The sequence below is a fragment of the Pseudorasbora parva genome, chromosome 5 (genome assembly GCF_024679245.1).
Source record: "Pseudorasbora parva isolate DD20220531a chromosome 5, ASM2467924v1, whole genome shotgun sequence".
In the NCBI taxonomy this organism is placed as follows: Eukaryota; Metazoa; Chordata; class Actinopteri; order Cypriniformes; family Gobionidae; genus Pseudorasbora; species Pseudorasbora parva.
The window spans coordinates 2224864-2245709 of record NC_090176.1 but is presented as its reverse complement, the minus strand read 5'-3'; the positions used below and the strand labels follow the sequence as shown (position 1 = coordinate 2245709).

At 39.9% G+C, this 20846-nt stretch overlaps 1 protein-coding gene across 3 annotated transcripts; it reads left to right on the top strand.

Moving 5' to 3' along the window:
• Nucleotides 1-2491: 2491 nt before the first annotated feature.
• Nucleotides 2492-17816, top strand: LOC137074929 (interleukin-10 receptor subunit beta-like). 3 transcript variants are annotated; one of them, XM_067443017.1, is made up of 8 exons: nt 2492-2646; nt 4532-4649; nt 8784-8953; nt 10729-10883; nt 13131-13278; nt 15279-15421; nt 16899-16954; nt 17132-17816. In XM_067443017.1, the coding sequence occupies exons 1-7, from the start codon at nt 2583-2585 to the stop codon at nt 16917-16919; spliced, it is 819 nt and encodes a 272-aa protein (XP_067299118.1). In that variant the 5' UTR covers nt 2492-2582; the 3' UTR covers nt 16920-16954; nt 17132-17816. The 3 variants fall into 3 exon arrangements, with proteins under 3 accessions (XP_067299118.1, XP_067299117.1, XP_067299116.1); XM_067443016.1 differs by adding an exon at nt 15502-15598 and having other exon boundaries at nt 2493-2646; nt 16899-17220; XM_067443015.1 differs by adding an exon at nt 15502-15598 and having other exon boundaries at nt 2493-2646; nt 15885-17220.
• The last annotated feature ends 3030 nt before the right edge of the window (nt 17817-20846 follow it).

Sequence of the window (20846 nt, the reverse complement as noted above, 5' to 3'; positions counted from 1 at the left end):
TGTGCCAACGTTATTTGCTATTGATTAACGTTCTAAAAACGATATTCTTACATTATTAATGGAGCGTTTTAAAAACATTACCACATTAAAAAAGTATTAGTCATTACAAATTAGTCATACAGCTTTTATCTTAAACTTCAGATACATAATTTATATATCCAGTGACAACTTCAAGGGGGGGTGAAATGCTGTTTCATGCATACTGATCTTTTTACACTGTTAAAGACTTGGAATCCCATCCTAAACATAGACAAAGTTTCAAAAGTTAAGGTGGACGTTTGATGGGAGTATTTCTTTGTCAAAAATACTACTTCCGGTTAGTTTCGGCAAGTTTTTTGAGATCATGCGTCCCCTTTGACGTTAATGGGGGCGGAATTTCCTTGTATGGGCCTTACGGACAATTCTACCGGAAGAGCGTGAGAGAGAGCGAGGGAGAGAGCGAAAGTAACAGGCTACGCCCATCAAAGCGCTGGCTTGTAGGATGCTGGACAGGTGACAATTACACATAGCACATAACAATGTCACCAAAAAAGTGCGTTTTTGGTTGCCAGACCAAGACAGTCCTGCACAGATTCCCCAAAACCCCCGCGTTAAGGCAACAGTGGATGGAATTTGCTTTTCCGGATCAGCAACTGAGTTGCGCGAATGTTTATATCTGTTCGCTGCATTTCGGTGCCGACTGTTTCATAAACAAGGCCCAGCTCGACGCCGGATTTTCCCAATCGCCTAATGCTGAAGGATGGAGCAGTCCCAACGTTAGAAGGGTGAGTGAGACTGCTTCAAATGTCTGTGTTTTTTTAGTCCGCTTACTGTCTACACAAACCACGCGTAAACACACAAACACACGTGCACAACTGCACTTCCCACATGTACACCTTCAAAGACAAAAATACGACGATATAATTCAAGTATAAATATGTAAATAACACAAGCCGCTAAGCATATTATATAGTTAGTGTATAACTTGTACCACATAGAGACGTCCTGCTCTAGTCGTTTTTGCTGCTGCTCCTGTTCAACTGCAGCCTCTGGGTCTGATTCCGGATCATAGATGTATGGCTGTATCTGATTAAAAGCCATATTTTTATTTTGAATAAAGTTTTTTTCCCGCTGTTAGGGATGACGCACTCGACTCAACACACAGCGCGCTACTGCACACGTCATTATTTAGCTCCGCTCACACGACACGCCCCCACCCGCTCGGCTTTTTTCGGAAAGACTCGGAACAGCGCATCTTTCTTATATAATTATTAAAAAAAAATAAAGACTTTTCGGAGATATGCAGGATGCAATGCTACTCTATAGGTACTCAAGATTGACATGACACTGACTGAAACTGAGTGTTTCACCCCCCCTTTAATGACACTTAAATGCAATTTTTCGTTAAAATATATATATTTTTACTAGGGCCGGGACTTTAACTAATTACGCAAAAAAAAAAAAGGTAACCACACTCATTTTTGCACCGCGGAACGTTTTTCAATGAACGAGTTTCGACGGACTGAATATACTGGAACACCAACTAGCGCTCTGGAGTCACGACAACAACAAACCATGAGTGAACATGAACGAAGAAGCTGATGAGACTGCTTTGCTTGGCCCCGTGGATGGGAAATGTTGTTTTAAAAAACGAAAGAATGGAAGCATCGACAAGAGCACGGTTGTGTGCAAGCGATACAACAAGGAATTTGCATATCACCGCAGCACATCGAGCCTCAAATATCACAAATATGCTTTTGCTAAACTTAATGGCAAACATTGTGCTGGACTGAAATAAATAAACTATTTTGTTGATTAAGCTTATGTATTCAGTCTCTCAGGTCAAATATTTGTATGCAATTAAAATGCGATTTAATTTCGATTAATTAATTACAAAGCCTCTAATTAATTAAATTAATTTTTTTAATCGAGTCCCGGCCCTAATTTGTACAATCAGAAGAAATCCCAGATTGTAAATTAATTATTTATTAAATATAAATGAAATATAAATATAAAAGTCAATTATAAAAGTGGTTTTACTTTTTTAGTATAACATTTATTTAACAAGAGAAACAAATGTTCTAAAACATTTCAAATAATGTTCTTATAACCTAATAAGAACGTTAATAGAATGTTTAAAAAACTGGACATTTAAAAGTTCCTAGAACATTCAGAAAACGTTTTTATAACTTAATGGGAACGTTAGGGAAATATTCTTATAACCTAAAATTGTTAGCTGGACACCATTGAAAACATAGGTATGTACATTTCTGTCAATAGATAAATGAACCATTGTTTTACTACAAATAAAATCCCCAAGCCATGGTTAATTTTCGTAAAGATACTTAATATTACACACTGCACCTTTAATCCATTTTATCATGGCATCACTGCCTTCGGCTGAGACTCCGCCTCCTCACGGGGTTTCTGGTAAACATTCGCCTTTTGCTTTCCTTCTCTGACTGCACTTCCTCGGTCTCTCTCTCTCTCTCTCTCACACACACACACACACACACACTGAAACAAACGACACACGCGCTCTCAGAGAGCACACTGAAGAACAAACTGGACTTTATAAGGTGATTGTGCTGTGGTGAAGAATAATGATGAGCGTTTTCTCCTGTCTGTCTGTGCTCTCGTTGTGTTATATCGTCTCCGGCAGCACAGGTGAGTTTCATTCAGAATGTGTTATAGAGACTTTACAACCAATAAAACTTCTGTTATAATAATACAACTCAATTAGTTCATATTATCTGACACTGCTTTGTCAAACTTTAGTCATGGCGTCAAACAGAGTTTCGGGGGAAAACCAGTCCGTCTGACAGTAAATGCTCTGAACTTCCTGTTAAATGATACACACACACACACACAAACACACACACACACACACACTTCTCTAGACTGAGTGTGTTCAAACTCTTTCCCCCTATATTTAAACTAATAAATACTAACCTAACTTTTGCATTTTGGTATGTAAACGCAAAGAAAGCGTTAGAAAACGCATTAGATCACCGACTCTGTGTTTGTTTGTACTTGTAGCCCCTCAGTGTAAAACATGCACATAATGTAATAAGTATTACATTATTATTATTATAAACTGTTCATAATGTAATAATTTTCTCAAAATGTAATAAAATCTTGATCTCATATTGCAAATTATTACATAAACTAACCAAAACATTATTTCATTATTGTCATAGTTTAAAAAAATAACGAATAATCGAGTCCCGGCCCTAATATATATATATTATTATATATAATATATATTTGTTGTCTCTTTTTTTTTTTATCCTCCCATCCGAATATTCACACTGTTACAGCCACTAAAATAGATCATTTGAGTTTTTAATGTTAAAGTAGTTATAATTCGTGTCGTTTCTTTATTAAATTTATTTAGAAAATGTTTTGGAGCATTTTTTGTTTGTTAAATTCAAGTTTTAGTTTTTTAAAGTGCTGAGCAAAGCGGCCCACGGCCGACAGTGAGTTTACCACGTTTGATCAATTTATCCTCTCAAATCAACACTTGACTTCTCTTGCCTAAAGTCAATAGATATTAAATACTTCAGTTATATCACAATGTTTGTTTACTATCACCACCACAGTAAAAAGGCGTTTTTTACATGTTGAGGCATGGCACGCTATATGCAGATTTAACGGAGTTCACATCAATGAAAGTAACAGATATGAGCTGCATTTATTCATCATCAGCTCATACTCAAACACCGCGATATAATTGATTTATACTAGTGGTCGGATATTAATCCGTCTCGAAAGAATTTAGAAAGGCATTTACTCCTGATCTTTTCACAATCGAATAGATATCTGATCAGAGAAAACGAATGAAGTGAGCAGGTGTAAAAAGTCCATAGGCTAACTCTTGCAGCTGCGCTCTTCTCTTTTATTAAATCAATGCCTAAAATATAAAAAGGAGAAGCCTAAAATGAGCGTCGCCACCACATCAGCACCGAAACCATAGACCGGTAATGTAAGTTACAGGTAAATACAGGACGATAATCGCACAACCTATTCGATATTCTATGATTAAATCAACTAATCGAATATTCGGAAAACGTGACTCGTCCCTACCGAGCGTTATTAAACTGTTTGTACTCTTACAAAGTTCTCAATGCTTCGGTTTGCATGTAGGGACCCTCATTATGCTGCCGTGTTAGTGTGAAGCTATTTTGAGCTGTTAGTGGTATTAACTAGCGATTTATTTTTACCACCCTGTGTCTACCCTGTGCCCCATAGACAAGCGCTATAAGCTAATCTGTTTTTAGAGATAAAACTCTTTACATTCGATTTTCAAGAAAACGCCTCCTAGAGAACGATCTACTCTGTAACCATCTGTTAATCACCCCTAGGTTCATTTCTCACCGGAGTTGTCCTTTAATATTTATTGGTCACATAATTCCCTTCCTTCCATTTCCATATTTTAGGGTTTTCATGACTTTCATATGATATGTGGAAAAGAGTGATAAATGTAAATATGGTGGCAGTGTGTATTTCCTGTGATGTATTTTAGTAAGTGTGTGTCTGTGTGTGTTGTCAGAGAGCGTCCCGATCCCTGAGAATGTGAGTGTGAAATCACTGGACATGGGATTAGTTTTGAAATGGGATCCGCCACAAAACGCCGCTAATAAAGTATTTAACTACACCGCTGAAGTGAGGTAAGTTAATTATGATACACTCATACATGTTTACTGCTTGCTATTAAAACACGTGTGACAGTTTTAAAATATAATTGAATTGCTTTATACTGCCAGAATATTCCTGGTTAAATACATAAGTGGCCTGCTTTTGTCTCTGACAATGTCAAATTTATATACCGTAATTCCTCAAATAAAGACCGGGTGCCTTTATTTAATAATAATAATAATTTATTACATTATATAGTGCTGTTCTAGGCACTCAAAGCGCTTTACATTAAAGGGGGAAATCTCCTCAAACCACCACCAATGTGCAGCGCCACCTGGATAATGCGACAGCAGCCATATTGAGCCAGAACGCTCACCACACACCAGCTGATTGGTGGAGAGGAGACCGAGTTTAGTATTTACCTAAACTGTCAATGGGAACCGGCTTTTATTTGGGGCATGCCTGTATTTTTAATTCCATCTGTTTGAAAAATAATTGCATTAAATAAACAGTTTTAAATTAAGTGATTGTTCAAGTGGACAAATATCATTGATTTTTTTTTAAAGAAACATTTGCAAAAATATCACCATACAGCAGCAGCCAGAAAGGCGACAAAGTAATTTGTAGGGGTGTAACGATTCGTTTTAACAACGATTAGATTCGGCTGAAATAAAACAGTCACACTGATTTAAATTTTTAGCAAAAGTTACTGAATCGATTTCAAGTCTGTGGCAGAACTGAAAAGTCTGGATGCCACTTGGTTACTTTCACTTTCGTTGCACGAAAGGTGTGCGTATTAATTAAGGACGGATGTGAGTATAAGGGTGAAGCGCACATACCGGAAGGGGGGGAAGAGACGTCACAACAAGTGAAGACAGTTGAGTTGCGAGTGGTGGGAGAGAAGTGGAGTGCGTTACCGTGGGGAGTGTGGCTCGTGTTCCTGTCGGCCTGTCATTTCCAGATCTGCTCTACCGTGCTTGTGAACGAGCGCAAAGTTACCTTTACGTTATAAGCATCGCTAAGCCATCCAAAGGGAAAAGTTGGTCGTAACCAGGATCATCGTTGAGTCCACTACGGTCCCTAGACACTCTTCGAAAGCCCTGTGATCAGCTGCACTTGGGTCAGTGACTAAAAACTTTTCATTTCCCCAAACAATCAAGCACAGACACGCTCTCTCTCCGACACACACACACGCACACATACACGCACCCAATCTCAGACGCGCTCACTCTCCGACACACGCACACACATACACGCACACGATTCCACACATATACAGACTGATCGAGTTTATTGCTTGTATTCATTTTGTTTTGATTTTATTTCCTTTCTATGACCTTCTTCTTCATTAGTGTTGTTTTCAAGGACAAAATGGGGTTTAAAACGGACATGTGAATTTATTGCATGTTAATGAACTGTGATATCTGCACCGATTGAAACAAACCACGAACAAAAGGATAAGTAGCGGTGTCTGCAATTGTTCTTCTGGTCTTTCTGTTTAGGTGTTGTATTGTTTATATTTATCAAATTAAGTTTGATGTTTGTGTTTGTTGGGTGTAAACCCATTTAAGTAAAAAACGTGGAAAACAAAACAAAAGACTGATTATTTTGAGGTTATTGAACGTAACGGGTGGTTATTAAAAAACTATCCCGGGTTTGTGTTGGCAGGCCGCCTATACCTGCCTGGCGCCCGAATAAGGTTGATTTAAAAAACAAAAACAATTTATTGAATACTGAATTATGAATTGTAGTTTGGGGGTCACCACCGTTACAAGTCACTGAATCGTTTCGGATCATATCGTTCTAAATGAACCAATATCGTCCTTAAATCGTATCGACAACCTCAAATCGTGATACGAATCGAATCATTGTTAAACGAATCGTTACACCCCTAGTAATTTGAGTCAGAATTATGGTAGCATAATCAGTAACCACAATTGAGTCGGTTTGAAAAATGTTTATTCTGCTCTTAATTTCTATATGTTGCGGTTGCACGTGAGGTGGCGTGAGGTCTCTTTACATAAATATTATTTACTAATTAACTCTAAACACCTGCAAAAGATTCCTGAGGCTTTTAAAAACTCCCAGCCTGGTTCATTACTCAAAACCGCAATCATGGGTAAGACTGCCGACCTGACTGCTGTCCAGAAGGCCATCATTGACACCCTCAAGTGAGAGGGGAAGACACAGAAAGACATTTCTGAACGAATAGGCTGTTCCCAGAGTGCTGTAACAAGGCACCTCAAGTCTGTGGGAAGGAAAAAGTGTGGCAAAAAACGCTGCACAACCAGAAGAGGTGAGCGGACCCTGAGGAAGATTGTGGAGAAGGACCGATTCCAGACCTTGGGGGACCTGCGGAAGCAGTGGACTGAGTCTGGAGTAGAAACATCCAGAGCCACCGTGGACAGGCGTGTGCAGGAAATGGGCTACAGGTGCCGCATTCCCCAGGGCAAGACACTTTTGGGCTACAGAGAAGCAGCACTGGACTGTTGCTCAGTGGGCCAAAGTACTTTTTTCAGATGAAAGCAGATTTTGCATGTCAATCGGAAATCAAGGTGCCCGAGTCTGGAGGAAGACTGGGGAGAAGACACTGGACTTCAGGCATTTTGCCATTTCCAAGTACCCACAGTCAGTGATGGTCTGGGGTGCCATGTCAGCAGCTGGTGTTGGTCCACTGTGTTTTATCAAGGGCAGGGTCAATGCAGCTCGCTATCAGGACATTTTGGAGCACTTCATGCTTCCATCTGCTGAAAAGCTTTATGGAGATGAAGATTTGGTTTTTCAGCACGACCTGGCACCTGCTCACAGTGCCAAAACCACTGGTAAATGGTTTACTGACCATGCTATTACTGTGTTCAATTGGCCTGCCAACTCTCCTGACCTGAACCCCATAGAGAATCTGTGGGATATTGTGAAGAGAAAGTTGAGAGACGCGAGACCCAACACTCTGGATGAGCTTAAGGCCGCTATCGAAGCATCCTGGTCCTCCAGAACACCTCAGCAGTGCCACAGGCTGATCGCCTCCATGCCACGCCGCATTGAAGCAGTCATTCCTGCTAAAGGATTCCCCACCAAGTATTGAGTGCAGAACTGAACATCATTATTTGAAGGTTGACTTTATTTTGTATTAAAAACACTTTTCTTTTATTGGTCGGATGAAATATGCTAATTTTTTGAGATAGGAATTTTGGGTTTTCATGAGCTGTGTGCCAAAATCATCAGTATTAAAACAATAAAAGACCTGAAATATTTCAGTTGGTGTGCAATGAATCTAAAATATATGAAAGTTTAATTTTTATCATTATATTATGGAAAATAATGAACTTTATCATAATGCAATTTTTTTTAGATAGACCTGTATATTATATTTCTCTCCCTGCGCTACAAGATACACCCATCGTGCAGCTCTTCTGCCAGAAGTCGATTCAAAATTGAGCTTGTCTGTAATGTGCGCATCAGATGTGCGACCCTCTTCAGATACGAGGCACCGAGCTTCGTGTCATGTGTGTGACCCCCTTTAATCAGCTCCCTAGTTCAGTAGTCAGGGCATAAGTCAATGGACTGACTCCCTGATCAGTGCCCTAACTAATGAACTAGGGAGCAGATTGAGACGTACGCTTTGTGAAGATCGATATCTGTAGCCTGCCTGACATGATATTTTCACAGACGTCGCATCTCTCATAGACTACAGTAGCCTATTTAAAATGGCACATGCATCCATTATATTCTCAATTGAATTTCCAGAGAAATCCCTGCAAAGTTTTAAGGTTAACTATAGAGGATTAGTGTGTGACGCACTGGCAAGACTGGCATCGGAGCGCGTGGCATCAGGATGGTTTCGCTCCATCGTGATGTCGGTCTGTCAGCCGTCACGGCACAGCCCTACTGAACATTACGATGATCTTGAATGCACAATAAATGAAAGGCATTTAGGAGATTATCCACACAATTTCCTCCGGCCACTATCAGAAGCCCGATAGTTTAGTTGACTACAGGCTTTTATTGGAGGTAATAAAAGAAAACACAATGGCCAAACTGCACTAATGCACTGATGTACTGGAGGGTTTAGAAGCTGAAATATGAAGCTGTGTGTAATTAACTTTTCCGGGTGGATGAAAGTCTGGTGCAGTTTTGTAATGTTATTGTTGTGTGTTTTGTGTGTGTAGAGGCTGGAGAGACGGGTATAAGCCAGTGTGTGTCCGCATCTCATCACTAAGCTGTGATTTCACTGACGATATAAATGCTTTTGGAATTTACGCTCTTCGCGTTCGGACAGAACTACACGGAGACGCATCTGACTGGGTGGAGACTGAAGTCATAGAAGTGGATAAAATAAGTGAGTCACTTAATTTCTGATATTTATGCTTATTTTGCCTGTGTTGGCAGTAGAGATATTTAATACAGACCTCAATCGACTGGTTGGGCACCTTTGCTTTAGATCAGGGGTCTCCAAACCCAGTCCTGGAGGGCCACTGTCCAGCTTTAGCTCCAACCCCAATTAAACACACCTCAACCAGCTAACCAGGGTCTTAACAAGGGCCTGATTAAGACACTGATTAACTGGTTAGGTGTGTTTATTTGGGGTTGAGCCATGGACACATAGTGTCCGGGACGTCCCGCATTGGATTCTGAAGAGCCGTTCTGAAGCGTAAAGTCGGGTCGAGCTGGCCGTCGCCATCTTGGCAGCGCTTCATCATGTGTCACTCCAGAATAACAGAAAATGGGCAAAGAGGCGGGATGTGGGCGGAGCTTAGGTGATGTAATGACTTACAGACAGCAGACAAGCAGCAATCCACCTGTCACTCAAATTGGCCACGCCCCTAATTATGCAGACCTTTAAAGCTTTATATCATGTAAACGAAAGAGTAATATAAAAGTTCACCCCTCACAGTCGTCACGAAGGGCAAAATTAGCCGTATAGACCAAAAACCACAATTTGTCCCAGGCTGTAAACATGTTTATTTCTACTGTAAAGTTGGGCATTTTAACATGAGGCTCAATGAGATTCTGCTCCTTTCTCCTTACATTTAAAAAAAAAATTAACATACAATATTCATATTTTATCTGATTCCACATTTTTTAATGTGCATAATGACGGTAGGTTGGTTTTCTAGGTATTTTCCCAGATTTCCACACAATAAATTAAATATGGCACTATGAGTGTATTATACAGAATATACAATGATTTATTATTCAAAATATATCTGCTTTATTTAATATTGCTGTAGTCTTTACCAGTTTTGCTTGAATGTTTTATATGTGGTTTCCAGCTTATTTTGGGGTCTAAAATAACACCAAGAAATGTATTTTCATTCTTTCTATACTAAGAATCATTTCAATTCTATTTCAGGTTTGATATATTTTCCAAATAACAATCTTTGTTTGAGCTGTATTTAGTTATAATTTATTTACATTAAACCAGCGTTTTAATTTAATCATTTCTTTTGCTATTGCATTCAAAGGCCGCTGTAAATTATCCCCCGAACAAAAAAATATTTGTATCATCAGCAAACAAAATACATTTTAATATATTTGATACTCTACAAATATCATTAATGTACATTATGAAAAGTTTTGGGCCTAGGACCGATCCCTGTGGTACTCCACAAGTTATATCCATACTTATAGATTTTTGATCACCGATTTCCACAAATAGTTTCCTGCTTCTCAAAAAGCTACTTACCCAGTTCAATCCAACTTCTCTGATTCCATACCTCTCTAATTTATGTATTAAAATATCATGATTTATGGTATCATGCTTTCTTTAAATCTTAACATTCCTAACACACATTTTTAGCCATGTGATGCAGTCATATGACCAATTCAGCCAAGATGGTGAATGACATTGTAGAGCAGTTGTTTTGAATGCTTTCTGTTTTGACAGCCTTGTTAAATATTAATGTCAGTTTGTACTTACTGCAGATTGAGTTTTTTCATAGGACACAGAATGTTTTACTCGCAGTTGTTGTTTAGCAGCAACAAAATAACAGACTCTTCTGAATGCAGTACATCAAACATTGCATTTGATTAATAATCATAAATGTTCTGCCTCACTGTAATAAGGGAATGCTGTTTTATAAAGTATAATAAAACATTGCCCTGTGTCTGCAGCTGAGATCAGTGCTCCTCGTGTCGAACTGACGAGCAGAAAAGGACAAACAGAAGTGGACATCACGGATCCTCCTATGAGAAAAAACAACTTGAGGGAAATTTTCATCCATATTTCTTACTACATCCGGTTTTGGAAAAAAGGAGAAGGAAAAAAGGTAATGAATGCAATGGTCTCTAAGGTTTTTGGGCACCATTCACTAGTCTCACATTCTACATATATTCTTCCTAAGGTTATTGCTAATGAGTTGTCAGTAATTCCAGTGTCACTTCCTGTTGAACCTACATAGTTTTGTAACAAGTTTGCATAATGCCAGCCCATTGGCTGCTGATGAACAGTGTCTGCTATGCCCGCCCTCAAACACTGTAGTTGGAGCTGAGACTGGAAAAGTCGGGCAACATTTGATGAATGGGTTAGTTTACCCAAAAATGAAACCAAGCCTATGATTTACTCACCCTCAAGTCATCATAGGTGTATATGACATTCTCAGGGTCCCTGCGGAGTCTTAAAAAGTCTTAAAAGTATTAAATATCAAAATATAAGGCTTTAAAAAATCTTAAATTCGCGGAAGCATTGCGTTCTAGGTCTTAAATAATGTTAAACAGGTCTTAATTTTCCTACTTCCATGTAACGCTACCTCATTGAAACGCTCTCGCCTCCCGCAGCACGCGAGCACGTGTGTGTGTGTGTGTTTGTTGCGTGGTGTCTGTAGTTCTTTCTTTCACTAGACCAACTATTGTTCGCTCTATTACAACTACAAATTAGACAAGCATGCCACTTATATTGCAGCCAATCAGCTTTCGTGTTATTGGCACGAGCCTCTTTCTGATCGTACCCCACAGCATTAAACGGATTTTATTCTTCAGCTGAGTCTGACGGTTCTTGCAGTTCCGCGATCGTGAATCTTTCTCACCATCTTGCTTAATGACCAAATAAAAGTATAATATACCCGATTGCACTAAAATAGTAACAGTGATGTAAACTCTGAACCCCAATGTCAGGCTGCGTATGTTTGCTGCCTGTCAGTGCTAGCGCGAGTGTATTGAATGTGTAATTTCTAGGCTCATTAGCCTCACGTTACTCTTAAACGATCAAATATACACTTTCTGCATATGTCTATACGTTATCCTGATTTGAGTTAAAAAGTTTGGGACGTGTCAGTAAGCACTGGATCTGCGCAAGTAAGTTTTCAAAGTGAAAGCAAACTAATTAAGCTAAGCTAGCGGCGACCCTGCCAAACTAAAACAATGCACTGAGACAAATGCATTTGCCCACATATCTAAACGTCTAAAGAAGTTGAATAAGCCCTATTTCTAAAAACAGTGGAGTGCTCCTCTTTGTAGATATGCATCTTTATGTTGTATTTATTTGTCCTATTGTCATTTGTTTATAAGTATACATTTTATTACTGACCGATTACTTGATTACATAATTACTTGAAAACTTTTAACTTATATTAAGCAATTGCTTATTGCTGTGGTTTACTTTTAAGATGTTGGTCATATTTCCCACCCCAAGCGATCGTGTTATTAAAGATAGATAGCACACCACTGAACCAGCCTTTTTTTTTTGGTAATACCAAACAAGATTCATGCATTTTGTCAGTTTTATTGCCATGTGTGACTATTGTGTATCTAACAAAATAATATGGTTAATGTTGCATCCTAATTATATAAAAAAAAAAATGTTTGCAAATCTATGGAAGTGACCACCACGATAAAAACTAATACTGGTGGGATTGAAGCTATGAATAATAAGTTTACTAATACTTTGTTCAATTTAAATAAATTAAATAATATAAGTTTAAGTAATTGAGTGATTCTGCATTTCCTATGCATGTTTTTTTATTGCGTGATATAGGTCTTAAATTTTATTCATAATGGTCTTAAAAAGGTCTTAAAAAGTCTTAAATTTAACTTGGTGAAACCTGCAGATACCCTGATTCTTCTTTCAGACAAATACAATCAGAGTTATATTTAAAAAGTCCAGGCTAACGTTAATCCCAGCAGTAGTTGTTTTTGAAGTCCATAAAAAATGCAGCTGTCCGTCAAATAACGTGCTCCACACGACTCCGATGGGTTAATAGAGCCTTCTGATTCCAATCGATGCGTTTGTGTCAGAAAAATATCCATATTTAAAACTTTATAAAGGAAACCCGCCTTGAAGTCTTCCATTGTAGCCATGGGTGTTTAAGTATTTAACAGCCACAAGATGGCGCCAGCGTTAAGCACAGAAGTAGAACCGGTCAAGATAACTCGCAGTACCCGGATGAGCGGGTGTTATCTGGGAATAATATACCGCTGGAATGTGCGATTGACCAAAAAGAATCAAGTATTTCACAGAGCCGTGTAATAAATATATATATACTACATAATATAACAGATATTTTGTTTATTCTCAACAGAAAGTACTAGTAAGTCAACATAACAGAGTTACGTTACCAGATCTGGAGCCTTTGGTCAACTACTGCGTTGAAGTGGCGGTTTTGTGTCAGGACTATAATAAAAAAGGCCAGTTCAGCAACACGACCTGTGTAACCAACTCTCCCAGCGGTAAGCTTCATCTATATAAACCAGTGTGTGTTCTTCAGATGTGCTGCAGACGCTGAATGTCCATTTATGTTTGTGCTGTTCTCTCAATGACCGAGATTTAGGCGATATTGGGATTAAACTTCCCCTCATGTAAACACAATACTTAGTAACCATAATCATAGTATAATATATGGTGCATGCTGATTTTAATCAAGTCACTTAAGTGGCATCTGTTCCACTGCACATGTGCTTGTGACCAACACATGATGTTTCCATAAGCATAGCGCTAAAAACATCTACTGAAACTGCATTTTTGGGGTGCGGAGTTCATGTGAACATAAAGCAGTACACTGTAAAATCCAACAGTTGTTCTTCTTAAGACTTTTGCGTTTAGTTAACTTTACTTAATGTCCAAACATTTGTTGTACTCACTTAAACAATTTAGTAATCTGAACTATTTGCATGCTAATTTATTTGTTACTCCGGAAACCTTAAGAACACATTATTTGACTGATTTGAGTTCCATTTTTCCCCAAGAAAAGGTTTTTGTGGCGGGGCAATTCTTAATAGACTTTTCAATCATTTCCTCCACTTCTGCAGTCATCGTCCTCCTCAGTTGCATTCACTAATTTTCCAGTCATCTTGAATGTTATTGACAATACAACTAAATATTTTGGGAGAACGAGTTGACTTAATTAATGTATGTTGATTTCCTAAAACTTCTCCCCATTATGGTGATCAGCGTTCCCTTTGGTTGGGCACTTGAAACTTCACTTATATTATTGTAATGCTCTTCCTATTGATGCAGCAAGAAATCCCAGTTAAAGTTAAATCAACTTCAGTTTTCCCTTTAAGGGTGCGTTCACACTTGTAGTTCGTTTGGTTCGTTTGGTCCGGACCAAAAAACAAAAACAAACATAATAGTCCTGGTCCGCTTAGCGTTCACACGGGCATTTTTAACAGCGAACCTAAATTTACCGAACCAAAGGCACAGGGAGATGCTCACAACCTGATTGGTCGGCTTATATGACGTAGGAGCTCGTTTACCGAACATTCAAAACAATGCTGTGTGCGGATTACACGCGATCATTTTATGCATGTAACACATATGGCATTATTTTTACCCGCTGAGAACTCATGAAGAGCTCATGAAATGTTCAAAACATTCAAAACAGCAGCAGGATTTCCTCCGTTGTGCAGAACAGAGACGGCCGTTCTGTCGTCTGTACCTGCTAATAATGGGCAACACAGGAACTTTGATGAGAAGAGCCAGGTATGCTTTTTGTGTGTGTTTTCTAGCATTTTCGAAACATGCTCGTCTGACCAAATATTGATTAGGCACTTCCTCGTTGCTCCACGTTTGCCCTCTAACGTTAAAGTTACTCATTTTGGATACACCGATCTTTCCGCGTTGTCAAATCCGCTGCATTATGCATCACATCTTGTGACATTACGTCCGGTTTTTGGTCCGTTTACATGTCTTTGGTCCGTGTTGCGTTCATATATCAATCGAACCGCACCAGAGTTCGTTTGGAAGCGGACCGAGACCGCTAAAAAGATGGGTCTCGGTCCGCTTCCAAACGAACTCTGGTGCGGTTCGATTGATATATGAACTTGTTTGGTGCGCACCAGGGTTCGGATGGCAGCGTTCACATATGTTCAAATGAACCGCACTAACCGAGCAACCGCACCAGGGTTCGTTTTAATCGAACCAAACATGACAAGTGTGAACGCACCCTTAGTTTGCTTTGCAAAAATAAGGCAATCGGTTCCCAAACTTTGAACTGAACTTGTTAGAGTTTACAGTGTATATTGATGGTGGAAAACATCGGAATGAAGACTTATTTGATGCAAGTAGATTAAAACAGTGGCCAGTAAATAAGCAGGCGTGAAGAGGTCATGTAAACACCTTAATGCGGTTTAAGTCTGTACTCTGATTATTGGAAATGGTCACATTTTTGGTGCTCATGTAAACATGGCCCATCTCAACATCCTGTGATATCGGTTTTGTGTCTGCTCAGGTGAGGTGGAGCCCTGGAGCCCTGCAGTTGTGACCCTGGGCAGTTTAGTTGCTATTGTCCTGATCTTTCTGGCTGTGTGGTTAAGCTACGAAGGATGCAAAATCATTTTCCCTGATCCTAAAGTGCCAGAGAACCTTAAACAGGTAATGCAAGACTACGAAGACTACGATGGATTGTGAACTGTTTTGTGTTACTGACTTCTCTCTTGTCTGTTGTCTTACAGTTTTTGTCGCACCAGTCTCAGTCCCCCATACTTTGACATGCAAGAGAGCACTCAGCCGAACGAGCATTAAAAGGGTTAAAAACATTGACTGAATGAAGTGAGCGTTTATTGAATGCATAAAATATGGACACATTACAGCTGTGGGGAAGCTGCCAAAATCGATTTAATCGATCTTCATTTTAATGAACCGATCTTGCATCTCAGGATTGCATCTTTTGTGTGTATTTTCAGTTGATGTGTGAGCAAAAAACATGACTATATATTTTTTAGTGTCGCAATAAGTTTTGTTTTTTTGAAACAAAGCCTCTGACATTTTTCTCTTTCAAATTCTGACATTTTTATACAAAATTCAAACAATAAATGTGTGTTTGTCTCTTTAATAGGTGATAAATGAAGGCCCATTGGAGAGAGGTTTACACACACAGCTCTGATTAGCTTAGCTCCTTACACACAGGTAACAAAACACAACAAATGATAATGAAACACTGGAAAACCAGGGCTTAAAAACAGAAGAACTAACAAATGAACAAGGGATACCTGGGGAGACAATCAAGGGAAACCAATCATGACACAAAACTACTGAATTAGCACAGAAATAAGAAACAAGAAATACAAAACATTCAACACAAACGGGGAAAATGTGACTGAGTTCAAGAGTCCATGCTTCATATTAAGAGATATAATATAGATGGTTTTTGCTGTCTCTACATGTTCCTTTTTCATTCTTGAAGTGGACTTTTTGCCAGAATAGTTCACTGTTTTGGACTGCCGCATCTGGTGTGCATCATAGCTTATCTGAAGTAAGTCTGAGGTTTACCATTGAGCTTAGGATTCATGAACAACTTTTCTGAAAGCCACTGCACGTTAGATCTTTTGCTCCATCAGATAATCAGATTAGATAGTGACACATTTATGTGTAACATTCACTATGTTGCCAAACGTGTTGGGACTAGGGGTGTAACGATTTGTTTAACTTCGATTCGCATCGCGATTTGAGGTTGTCGATACGATTTAAGGACGATATTGGTTCATTTACAACGATATGATCCGAAACGATTCGGTGACTTGAAATCGATTCAGTAACATTTTTGCCAAAAATTTAAATCAGTTTGATTAAAAATTTAAATCAGTTTTTGTCAGGATCCCAGTGTGATTGGTTGCTCTTTTTGTGTGTTTACCTTTTGTGTTCCTGTGTGCACTCCCTGTCTCCTCCCTTCTCGTTATCCCTGATTGTTTTCCACAGCTGTTGTGTGTTGTTTCCCTCTATTTAAGGTCCAGGTGTGCTGTGTTCTGTGCGCGTTTGTTGTGTTTCTCCTGGGTGTTTGCTGCCATGCTGTGTGTGACTATTGTTGGTCTTTGATCGGGTTTTCTTGTTTTCCGCTGTGTTTTTCCTCCAGGACTCGGTGGGAATTTGTTAATTCCTTTGGCTTCTGCTCCCTCTCCCGGTATTTTTGTGAGTACACTGTGCAACTCTTTCTTGTGGATTATTTCCTTGTGGACTAGTCGGATTCTTCTACTGTCAATGAGTCTCATTTTTAGACTGGGGCTGACTTCACCTTGAACTTGGTACTGTACACATCTGTGAACTATTGATGTTTTTCCTCTGCTCTTCGGTGTGTCTCGTTTTTAGACAAGATCCGTTTGGGCGATTACGGTGCTCCTCACCGTTCTGGACTGTGCATCAACATCTGAATTCCTGAGATTCGTTCTGACTGAGCATGAACACCTGAGTTCCTGAGATTCGTTCTGACTGAGCATCTACATCTGAGATTCGTTCTGACTGAGCATCTACATCTGAGATTCGTTCTGACTGAGCATCTACATCTGAGATTCGTTCTGACTGAGCATCTACATCTGAGATTCGTTCTGACTGAGCATCTACATCTGAGATTCGTTCTGACTGAGCATCTACATCTGAGATTCGTTCTGACTGAGCATCTACATCTGAGTTCCTGAGATTCGTTCTGACTGAGCATCTACATCTGAGTTCCTGAGATTCGTTCTGACTGAGCATCTACATCTGAGATTCGTTCTGACTGAGCATCTACATCTGAGATTCGTTCTGACTGAGCATCTACATCTGAGATTCGTTCTGACTGAGCATCTACATCTGAGATTCGTTCTGACTGAGCATCTACATCTGAGATTCGTTCTGACTGAGCATCTACATCTGAGATTCGTTCTGACTGAGCATCTACATCTGAGATCCGTCTGGATTGAGCATCTACATCAGTTCCTGAGACCCGTTGTGGATTTTGACTCCTCCTTTCTCTTTCTCGCTGTTTATTTTAATAAACTTTTACTTGCATAAGATTCCCTCCGTCTCTGTCCTCACAGTTTTATTTCAGCCGAATCGAATCGTTAAAACGAATCGTTACACCCCTAGATGGGACGCCTGCCTTTACATGTAGGGTCGTCGCTAAATCCAGAAGTTATACTATATAGGCCCCTGTTCTGTGAATAATTCTAATATTTTAATTAGATATATGCCTGAGATTTTAATGAAAACCACAAAAACATGCAAATAGGTTAAAGAAGTTTTTCAAATATCTGCTCCTCTCCTCTCCCTACAAATGGTTCAGTCCGGTTTAGTATTTATTAATTTAATCAGTCAGTGATGAACATTAGATCATTTGACCCAATAAAATTGTAAGTTCCACCCCAGCTCGAGAACAGAACCAATCGGAGTTGAGGCGGCAGCCGAAGTTAACGATGAACTTGTTGAAAGAACAGGAGTCTGACTGACAGGCTGAAAATGTCAGGGAAAAGAAAATATAAATCAGGGTAACAGAAACACCTTGAAAAGAACCAGAGGGAGGCCAGGAGAGTTGCTGTATCCCAGGGAATATGCCCTTTGCATGCTGGACAGATGAAAACTGCCTTTAGTTTTGGTCTGCTCATGCAGTCCCAGTGGTACCACCCACTGCAACCGTCACATTGAATCTGAAAAAGATATCACAAGAAGAAATCTTTAAAAAGTCAGATTGCTGAAAATTCTCTTCATGTAAATCATAGTCGCTGTTAAATTTACCCAAGTGTCCATTTTTCCCTTTGCATGTGAATATTTATTGCCACAAGCCAGGCACGAGTCATCCAGCTCTTCTGTGGAAGATAATTGGTCAATATAATATTATACATATGGCAATGACAATCTATTTACCAAATTTAAAGCAAAAAAAAAAATAGACCTGATTCTTTTAGCAGGCACTGGCCAATGTCATCCCTCATTAGTGCAATATCTGTTTCCTTGCATGCAAAATTAAGGTCTCCCTCTGTTAAAATGGCTTCTGTTAACTGAACAGTTTAGTGAATTCAATGAGAAAAAAATATTATATATATAAACATACATGTATAAGTTCATAGCAGATATACTTACTTTGCAGACAAACACACCACATGAGTTGCCATCAGCCTGCAAGCTGTGTGGTAAAGTGACACAGTCCCATTTGGTATTATGGAAACCCCTGCTGTTCATGGAACACCTTTTTTGGGGAAAAGAGAGGATTTTTTTTTTTTTTAAAGTTAACACAAGGTTCCATGAACATGTTTTTCATTTATTCTCACCATACTGCATTTCTGCTGTGAACTACATTCCTGTGGCTCTCCCCAAATGAGTTCATATAAATAATCCTCCTTTTTGAGGATAAATCATCTGCCAAAAGATTGAGTTATTAAAATTGTTTAAAAAAAGGTTTTAGAGAGAAAGAAAGACAGTCATGTAATGAAACAAACAAACCAGCAGTGTCCAGTGGTTTTTGCCCTCATTTACAGACCCCAACAGAACAACATATACCCGAGGATCCATCTGGATTATACTGGTATAGGTAATAAGAATAAACTTTTATTGTCCTTTGTTTTATTAGCATGGTTTTTACCCTCTTCATTGAACTGCCCTTGCCATCCCATATATTTGTCATTTCAAATTAATCCATGACAAATGCTTTCCCTGCATAGCTGTTTGCCAGGCAAGTGAGGTATGCATTAATAACCTGCAGCAAATTTAAGAATGTGAACAATTCCCATAATTCCACACTTTAATGTATATGGTAGAATAACAGAGTAAAAAAAAAAGCATGTAATTTCATATTCATGAAAATGCGAACGAAATCAAACATGAAGTCACTGACCTCACTCTCAAGCATCATCCCAGGCCTGAGGTACTCAAGGTCCCATGTAAACAATTTATAGGGACCTATTTTAGAACACATCCTTCCTCCTACTTTGCCTGCCCAGATGTCTTGCAACACTAAATGGACCCAAAGAGAAACAATGCTCAATTTTCATTTAATTATCCTTGAAGTTAAAAGTAGAGACATACATGTAGTCTAGGAGGCAGCAGGCTGGGAGGCAGCAGTGCAGGAGGCAGCAGTGCTGGGAGGCAGCAGTGCAGGAGGCAGCAGGCTGGGAGGCAGCAGTGCAGGAGGCATCAGGCTGGGAGGCAGCAGTGCAGGAGGCAGCAGGCTGGGAGGCAGCAGTGCAGGAGGCAGCAGTGCAGGAGGCAGCAGGCTGGGAGGCAGCAGTGCTGGGAGGCAGCAGTGCAGGAGGCAGCAGGCTGGGAGGCAGCAGTGCAGGAGGCATCAGGCTGGGAGGCAGCAGTGCAGGAGGCAGCAGGCTGGGAGGCAGCAGTGCTGGGAGGCAGCAGTGCAGGAGGCAGCAGGCTGGGAGGCAGCAGTGCAGGAGGCAGCAGTGCAGGAGGCATCAGGCTGGGAGGCAGCAGTGCTGGGAGGCAGCAGTGCAGGAGGCAGCAGTGCAGGAGGCATCAGGCTGGGAGGCAGCAGTGCTGGGAGGCAGCAGTGCAGGAGGCAGCAGGCTGGGAGGCAGCAGTGCAGGAGGCAGCAGTGCAGGAGGCATCAGGCTGGGAGGCAGCAGTGCTGGGAGGCAGCAGTGCAGGAGGCAGCAGTGCAGGAGGCATCAGGCTGGGAGGCAGCAGTGCTGGGAGGCAGCAGTGCAGGAGGCAGCAGGCTGGGAGGCAGCAGTGCAGGAGGCAGCAGGCTGGGAGGCAGCAGTCAATCAATCAATCAATCAATCAACTTTATTTATATAGCGCTTTTACAATCACGATTGTGTCAAAGCAGCTTCACAGTGTCAAACAGGATAATATTGCGACAAAATTAGATTTGGCTGTACAGTCGTACTGGAGAAAACAGTGATGTTATCAGCTTAGTTTAATTTTTCATATAGCAACAATGTTGGTAGATCAGTATTTAAGTTTATAGAATTAAATAAGACCTAATTCATACATTTTATTTGTATAATAAGTTGAATAACTTTAATCATATTTTTAGTGTCCCCAACTGAGCAAGCCAAGCCAAAGGCGACAGTGGCAAGGAACCAAAACTCCATCA

Coding starts and splice junctions, on each gene's coding strand:
- LOC137074929 (XM_067443016.1), top strand. CDS start 2,583: ATGATGAGCGTTTTCTCCTGTCTGTCTGTGCTCTCGTTGTGTTATATC. Junction 4,650..8,783: donor AACTACACCGCTGAAGTGAG/GTAAGTTAATTA, acceptor TTGTGTGTGTAG/AGGCTGGAGAGACGGGTATA. Junction 8,954..10,728: donor CATAGAAGTGGATAAAATAA/GTGAGTCACTTA, acceptor CTGTGTCTGCAG/CTGAGATCAGTGCTCCTCGT.